Genomic DNA, 8,939 nt, shown 5'->3' with positions numbered 1-8,939 from the left:
CCATCCATCCATCCATCCATCCATCCATCCATCCATCCATCCATCCATCCATCCATCCATCCATCTTCTTCCGCTAGCAGCTTCAGTAGGCCCAGACGTCCCTCTCACTAACCACTTGGGCCAGCTCCTCCGGGGGAATCCCAAGGCGTTCCCAGGCCAGCCAAGACACATAGTCCCTCCAGTGTGTCCTGGGTCTCCCCCTGGGCCTGCAGCACCTCACCAGGGATACGTCCAGGAGGCATCCTAACCAGATCCCCAAGCCACCTCAACTTGCCCCTCTCGATGTGGAGGAGCAGCGGCTCTACTCTGAGTCCTCCCTGGATGACTGAGCTTCTCACCCTATCTCTAAGGGAGAGCCCAGACACACCACGGAGAAAACTCATTTCAGCCGCTTGTATCCGGGATGTCATTCTTTCGGTCATGACCCAAAGCTCATGACCATAGAAGAGGGTAGGAACATAGATCGATAGATAAATCGAGAGATTTGCTTTTTTGCTCAGCTCTCTCTTCACCACGACAGACCAGCACAGAGCCCGTTTCACAGCAGACACCGCACCAATCCACCTATCGAACTCCCGCTCCATCTTCCCCTCATTCTTGAACAAGACCCCAAGATACCTGAACTCCTCCAGTAGGGGCAGTACATCCTCCCCAACCCGGAGAAGGCACTCTACCCTTTTCCGGCTCAAGACCACGGTCTCGGATTTGGAGGCCTTGATCCTCATCCTGGCCTCTTCACACTCGGCTGCGAACCGCTCCAGTGAGAGCTGTAGATCACGCCCTGATGAAGCCAGCAGGACCACATCATCTGCAAATAACAGAGATGCAATCCTAAGGCCACCAAGACAGATATCCTCAACACCTTGGCTGCGCCTAGAAATTCTGTCCATAAAAGTTATGAACAGAATCGGTGACAAAGGGCAACCTTGGCGGAGTCCAAAATCTCACCAGAAACAAGTCTGACTTTCTGCTGGCAATGCGGACCAGGCTCTGACACCAGTCATACAGAGACCTAACAGCCCCTATTAAAGGGTCTTACTCCCGGAGTACCCCCCACAGGAACCCCCGAGGGACACGGTCGAATGCCTTCTCCAGATCTACAAAACACATACACTTTCCAGAATCCTGCTGAGGGTGTAGAGCTGATCCAGTGTTCCATGGCCAGGACCAAAAACAAACTGTTCCTCCTGAATCCGAGATTTAACTATTCGACGGACCCTCCTTTCCAGAACCCCGGAATAGACCTTACCAGGGAGGCTTAAGAGTGTGGTTCCTCTGTAGTTGGAACACACCCTCCGGTCCCCTTTTTTAAATACAGGGACCACCACCCTAGTCTGCCAGTCCAAGGGAACTGTCCCTGATGTCCATGCAATGTTGCAGAGCTGCGTCAACCAACACAGCCCCACAACATGCAGGGCCCTAAGGTACTCAGGGCGAATCTCATCCACCCCTGAAGCCTTGCTACCGAGGAGCTTTTTAACCACTTCAGTTACTTCAGCAACAGAGATGGGAGGACCCAAGCCGCAGCCCCCAGGCTCCGCTTCCTCAATTGAAGATGTGTTGGTGGGATTAAGGAGGTCTTCGAAATACTCTGCCCACCGACATACAATGTCCCGATTCGAGGTCAGCAGCACCCACCCCCACTATAAATAGTGTTGGTATTGCATTGCTTCCCCCTCCTGAGACGCCGGATAGTGGACCAGTTGTGGACCCAAGTTTTTGCCTCAGCGACCAGCTGAGCCACCTGCTGCTTTGACTGCCGTTACATATCAGCTGCTTCTGGAGTCCCACAGGTCAATAAAGCCCGATAGGACTCCTTCTTTAGCTTGACGGCTTCCCTCACTGCTGGTGTCCACCAGCGTGTTCAAGGGTTGTCGCCGCAACATGCAACGACAACCTTGCAGCCACAGCTCCGACTAGCCGCCTCAACAATAGAGGCATGAAACATGGCCCACCGAGACTCAATGTCCCCCACCTCCCTCGGAACATGTTCAAAGCTCTGCCGGAGATGGGAGTTAAAGCTCCTTCTCATGGGGGACCCTGCCAGATGTTCCCAGCTAAACCTCACAATAGGTGTGGGCCTACCAGGTCTAAACAGCATCCTCCCCCACTATCGGAGCCAACTCCCCACCTGGTAGTCGGTGGAGAGCTCCGCCCCTCTCTTCACCCGAGTGTCCAAGACATGTGGTGTTTGTTATGGACAATCCATGACGAGCACAGAAGTCCAACAACAGAACACCACTCGAGTTCAGGTCAGGAGGGCCATTACTTCCAACCACGCCTCACCAGGTCTCACTGTCATTGGTAACGTGAGTGTTGAAGTCCCCCAGAAGAACAAGGGAGTCCCCATGAGGAGCACTCTCCAGTACCCCCTTTAAAGACTCCAAAAAGGGTGGGTAATCTGAACTGCTGTTTGGCGCATAAGCACATACAACAGTCAGAATCCGTCCCCCCACATGTATGCAGAGGGAGGCAACCCTCTCGTTCACCGGGGTGAACCCCAACGTACAGGCACCAAGATGAGGGGCAACAAGAATGCCCACTCCTGCTCGGCGTCTCTCACCAGGGGCAACAACAGAGTGGAAGAATGTCCAGCCCCTCTCAAGGAGACTGGTTCCAGAGCAAGAGGCATGCGTCGAGGTAAGTCCAACTATCTCTAGTTGGAACTTTTCAACCTTGCGCACTAACTCAGGCTCCTTCCCCAACAGAGAGGTGACATCCATGTCCCAAGAGCCAGCTTCTTCAGCCGAGGGTCAGAACGCCAAGGTCCCCGCACTCGACTGCCACCCATCACACAATGCACCCGACCCCTTTGGCCCCTCCTACAGGTGGTGAGCCCATTGGAAGGGGGACCCATCTTTCCTGTTTGGGCTGTGCCCGGCCGGGCTCCATGGGTAACAGCCTGGCCACCAGGCGCTCGCCCTATCTCCAGGCCTGGCTCCAGAGTGGGGCCCCAGTGACCCGTGGTGACCCGTGGTGACCCGCGTCTGGGCGAGGGAACACTAGATCCATTTATTGTAATCATCATAGGGGGTCTTTTGGGCTGCTCTTTGTCTGACCCCTCACCTATGACCTGTCTGCCTTGGGTGACCCTACTAGGGGGCATAAAGCCCCCAGACAGCATAGCTCCTAAGATCATTGGGACACTCAAACCCCTCCACCACGATAAGGTTGGCAGCCCCAGGAGGGGTAGCAGCCCAGGGAGGGCTTTAAATTTTTTTATGAATAAATGCCCTACTTGATAAAAAAGTGTCTCACAAAAGCTGTGAAAATAGCAGATCTAGTTCAACACTTCATATAGGTTAATATAGCAGAAAGACAAGCTAACAAAATGTCCAATAAAGGAATGGTTTTAGACATCCAAAGATTCTGTAAAGTAAATGCTTCCTGATCTACTATGAATTATGCATTACACACAGATCAATAAAATCTACATTACTCCAAAAAAGCAAAGAACAAAAACATTCTTTCTACTTTGGTGATTTGGCTTTATTTCTGAGTTTCTAATTTCCCCCTCGGTTGCTGCTGCTCAGGGGTAAAAGTAGATTTAAATTCACAGGGGTGTGATATAAAAAAATACAGAGTACCTAAATAATTGCATTGTAATGCCATGGCAACCCAGACCTGAATTTTAAGAAGGTTGAAATAATCAATTAGATAGAAATGAGAACAATGAGAGAGAAATATTCAAAGGTCTATGTACCTTTACCTCTGGATCTTTATCCAAAAATAAACAGAAGGCAATGAAATATTTGCTTTGGATATAATTTAGGTATACCTTTTGGTTGAAATTAAAGAATGTTTAGCATCTCCTCTTGTGAGATGGAAGAAATAAAATCTTGATAGTTAGACAAAGGGATTTTTTATGCTTGGCAGAGGATGATGAGCCACATATAGTTTATTAAGTAGCGAGAGCAGGAACAGCCATACTGCTGAGAGCGAACCATCAGAGTGGAGCGTAAAGCGCAGACTCTGAGGTAATGCTAATGCAAGGACGCATTTCTGCAAAAGCAACGCTGGAAGGTCAGAGTTAGTCAGAATTCAGTGTGCAGTACCGGATCATTCTGGGTTATTTTCAGCCCACCGCTGCTGCCATGATCCATCTGTGGTCATGCAGAATGAGCAGCGCTCCACACCAAGTGGGCGGCGTGACCAAACAGGATGCAGAAGCACGGTTGATACTGTTTAGCAGATTACAGCACAATGATGCATTTTAAACGGCTGACAGACCACTCGCTAATTTTTATTTAGTTTCGTCAACAAACTCTTACACCCATGCAGAGGTGTCAGTTAACGAAGTATAAATACTTTGTTACTGTACTTAAGTACACTTTTTAGGTATCTATACTTTACTCCATTACTTATTTTTCCTCCTACTTCTGACTTCTACTGATTACATTTTCACACAAGTATCTGTACTTTCTATTCCTTACATTTTTAAAACAAACGCAACTCGTTACTCTTGGCTTCGGTTTTATGCAGAGGTCATGGATTAGCGGACCATGGTCCGCTGTTATGCCGAAAAGTGCATGTCTGCCGAGATATGCATCCCAAGTCGCGGGAGAACGCCTTGATCTGTACAACTGCATATCAGCGAGGAAAACGGATTAAAATATGACCAATGAAGCTACTTGTTGTTATATTAATGATATAAAAATATTTAAATATACCTCTCGTGGGGAAAAAAATTGTGGTTATTTGGTAGATTCATTCATTCATTTACAAAAGTATGGGTGTTATGAAAAACATTAAATCCAAAGATTTTGTCCGAGATACGGCTGATTTATTTGTTGTAGTCTCTTGTTATTTACACACAACAATAAACAGTGATGCCGACATGAGTTTTGAAATTACCAAGCTTTGTCTTAAGTGGAAAATCAAACGCTCATATACACAGCACAGCGTTCACAGTCTCGTGTGATGCATTCACGAGTGTCAGATAGCTATGGTGCATTCAGGAGCCTGAGACATTTCACACTTACAAGGAAAGAGACATAAATGGAACAGAACTTAACTCATACAATAATGGATTTATTCAGAAACAGTGTGGGCTTTCTTATAATACTGAATCCTCTATTTCTGTTATTTTTTGATTATGCACATCTGCTAGCTTTTTATTCTAAAAAATCTTTAATATTACAGCAGCAAATTATTAAAGTTTTTCAAAATCCTTTTTAAAAGCTCCAAATGAGGCTTCAGATCATACAGCAACAATTACTCTGTCAGTGTTTTACAGGCAGAATCAGCATTTGCTGACCCTTGTCCTTTAACTACTGATGGATATACAGGAATACAGTGTCAACTCCTCTGAGATAGCACGGGATGCAATTTTTGGCAATTTCTATCTATGAACATTTTTTTTTTCTTCAAAATTCCGTGTATAACATGAATGCATAAATACCTCATTTTATTTCAGTGTTAAATTCTGTTTAAAGTAACGGATCATTAAAAATGTCTCAGGACCTTTACTGGTTGATGATTTTCTTTATTCGGACCTAAATGATTTTTAATTGGTTACCCCTGGTTTTATGTTTATAAATATTTATTTCAGGTCATGTGTGCCATCCACTGCAGATCATTGGCTCCATCCACATCTAGTGAAAACTAGTGTCATTGGATGAGTCATATACTGTAACGCAAAAAGAAAAAGATGTTGAAATGTCTGAAAGGTCTGACACAGGCGAGAGTGTATCAGGAGATGGAGACCAACAAGACCTCCCTCATCGTTGGCCCTATCTTAAAGAATTTTTAGAAATACCCATAAAATTGAGCTATACAATTCATATAGTGGCATCTGACTGTTTTTTTAAAGGTGGCTTTATACTTTTAAACTTTAAGTTGTTTTTAGAGCACATACTTTTTCACTTTTACTTGAGTAAAGAGGTCAAGTTGATACTTCAACTTGACATCAAACTGTTTTCAAACTGCAGTATCTATACTTTTACTTAAGTGACAAATGTGTGTACTTTTGACACCGCTGCACCCATGACTCATCATGTTTTCATCATAAAAAAAAAGGGCCATCAAATAAATAATTTCGTCATTGTGACGAAAACAGCATTGGAGGTTTTTCCAATAAAATTAATGGACTAAATGCAGGAAGTTCTGCCAGAAAGAGCTCTGCTGAAATCCACAACAGCTCTGGGATCTCTGTTTGTATGTCCGCCTTATTTAGGCTGTGACGGAGCTTTACTGTCTAATCAGAGCTGTGCTTGGAAAAGCCTGAAAGCTCCCAGAGAAATCCTCTGCAGACTCTTCCAGGAAGGACCTTCATAAAATCACACTACGGCAAAAAGCTAGAGCACCCTGAAATCATAAACAGGATGTATCATTAAAGGATTGTTTTCACGGCTGACGTTATATAGTTACAGTTATCCTTTAAAAATAATCACTTCCTGGAAAGACAGAGTTTTCAGATTGGCTTCAAATATGCAAACTTTCCCAGAAACCTGGAGCTTCATTTCTAATCCTGCTTCATGGCAGATCCCAGGTTCCTGAGCCACTGACCTTCCGAGTATTCTCATCAGACCTTTAGCATGCACACGTCCCTTTTCCACAGATCGCACATGGTTTCAGATAGAAAATGTAAGAAATTTTAAGCTCTATGTAGTTCTATTCAAGGTAAAGTCTGCTTTACATTTAGCCTTTATAAGTCATATGATTTACCTCTGAGTGTGAAGCAAATAGTGAGGAACAGAGGAATCTTCAGGAACCAGGAGCAGAAGAACAGACTGAAAAGGAGGAACTAAAATCACTAACATCCCACCCAGATAAGGAAAATCTCTGCTTTATATTGATCAGCATGTTCTGATCTCCAGCTGCTACACAAGCGTGTAACTTAGTCATGAAAGTTGGTGGGTAAACTCTAAGGGTGGGGGCTGATAGACCTACAGCTACTCAGCCCGAACGCTTTCATTAGGTTTTTGTATTTTCCAAAGATGAGCTCAAACATCCATTTATTGAATGCTTTCCTATTGTTGAGAACCCCAAAGAATATCAATACACTGGTATTTATATTTATAGGTAGTTAGAGAGAACAAAAACATTAATGTATATAAAAAAAATAATGAAAAGCCGATTTTGATGCCAAAGTTGATACATCATGCATCGCTAGAAATTTTATTTCAATTCGATCCATCCAGAAAATATGGATATGCTGCATTTTAAATATAGCATATTTTTTCTTGTGAATTTTCTGGTAAACTTGGAGATATATTTTATTGTGTGTTGCATATCCCAGTAAATCTCTTTCACCTTTAAATCTGAAGCTCTCCCTACTTCTGTCTGTGCTGTTTAAAAAGATTTATGAACCTCTTCACTAAGTTTCAAGATATGTAGAAGCTCTGCAGTCTGATTCTATCTCCACAATAAGAAAACGTTAATTTTATCTTGTAACTGGGAGTCATGGTGCTCTGAGAAGCCTAACTTTTTTAACTAACAATCAAGAACAATCTATATTTTCTCAAGCTTCTTGCATTATAATACTAACTTTTATAAACTTACAATCTGTTGCCATTTTTAGCTGAAAAGGCTCCTGATGTCTTACAAACTGATTTTTCGGAGGCATCCAGTTATTTTAACTAATTATTTTAACCAAACCGTCTCCTAACTTACTTAAAGATCAAAGTAGCTGCTGGTTAATATTCACTGAGTGCTGCTGTGTGTCTCTCCTATAACCACGTAGCGACTCTCTACGCGGGGAAATGCGAACGCCAATCAGATGTCTCAAAGCAACAGATCCGATGATGTCACCCCGAGAGGCAAGACATGGAAGCAGCGTGAGAGAGGAAAGAAAAACACTGACTCAAAACGCTCTGAACACAAATAGCTGCATCCTGCGTCTGTTACCTTTTGGCTAAAGTTGATAAGCAGAAAGGGGGAAAAAGCAGTACTTGGTGGGGACATGTCAACACCAGTCCTTCAGAAAGTTACGCCTGTGCTGCCAGAAGGCCATTTGTTGAAGATGATGTCACCACAAATATATTCAGGGTAATAGCCGTAGAATGGATGAAAACTTTGACCTTTATCCTGTGATGAAATCAAATGTTTGTGCTTTAATCTAAGTGCGTGTAAATCTGCCATGTATGATGTCCTGAATGCAAATACCCAAGGCTAAAGCTAGCACATCTTAACCTTTCCTGTTTTCCTAGAAATTTGTTTTCTGTTCTTTTGAAGCACTACTGGAACCAAACATCCTTGGTGGGTGAGAGCCAGGAATCATTTTATTTTAAAAACAGTTGTAAAATCACGATGATGTTCTGTAACCTATGCAGAGGGAGCTTTGCAGAGATGAGTGTTACCTGTGTGCTCTGGATGCAGACCGGCACGCCCCTGTCAGGTCTCCTTTTGGGCAGAGTCTGGACGCTCGCATGGTGGTACTCCACCCCCGTCAAGCGGTGCCTGTAGCCCCCTAGGAAGGGCTTCTTCAGTTTGGAGCACTCGATCTCCACCATCACCTCCTTAAACATCCCTTCTTCTACGAGACAAACAGAAACACCTATTAGGAACTGAAGTTTAATGTTCAACACGTAGCAGCCTGTCTAACGTCAGGCTCAGACAGTTTTTAGCTGAATCAGTAGGAATGTTTTATGGAACTGATAAAGCTGTAAACATTCAGCCCTCTACATGGTAGGAAAGATGTCTGAATTAAGGAATATATAAAAGGAGATGTTAGCTGCCGTTCTTCTGGCCCTAGTCATGGATAGACCTGCACAGGTCATGGATAGACCAGCACAGGTCATGGATAGACCAGCACAGGTCATGGATAGACCAGCACAGGTCATGAATAGACCTGCACAGGTCATGGATAGACCAGCACAGGTCATGGATAGACCAGCACAGGTGATGGATAGACCTGTACAGGTCATGGATAGACCAGCACAGGTCATGGATAGACCAGCACAGGTCATGGATAGACCTGTACAGGTCATGGATAGACC

At 44.3% G+C, this 8,939-nt stretch overlaps 1 protein-coding gene across 1 annotated transcript in view; it reads right to left on the bottom strand.

Annotated features, from left to right (window-relative positions):
- The window catches only part of iqub (IQ motif and ubiquitin domain containing), a 19,367-nt gene that overhangs the window by 4,746 nt on the left and 5,682 nt on the right, over positions 1 to 8,939 (bottom strand). The window contains exon 6 of the mRNA XM_015387439.1: positions 8,301 to 8,476. Within this exon, the coding sequence (XP_015242925.1) occupies positions 8,301 to 8,476 (176 nt within the window). The remainder of the gene's footprint in view (positions 1 to 8,300; positions 8,477 to 8,939) is intronic.

This window comes from Cyprinodon variegatus, unplaced genomic scaffold (assembly GCF_000732505.1).
Source record: "Cyprinodon variegatus isolate N-32 unplaced genomic scaffold, C_variegatus-1.0 Scaffold394, whole genome shotgun sequence".
Classification (NCBI taxonomy): domain Eukaryota; kingdom Metazoa; phylum Chordata; class Actinopteri; order Cyprinodontiformes; family Cyprinodontidae; genus Cyprinodon; species Cyprinodon variegatus.
Note: the sequence above shows the minus strand (reverse complement) of the source record. Positions and strands in the feature narration are given on the sequence as shown.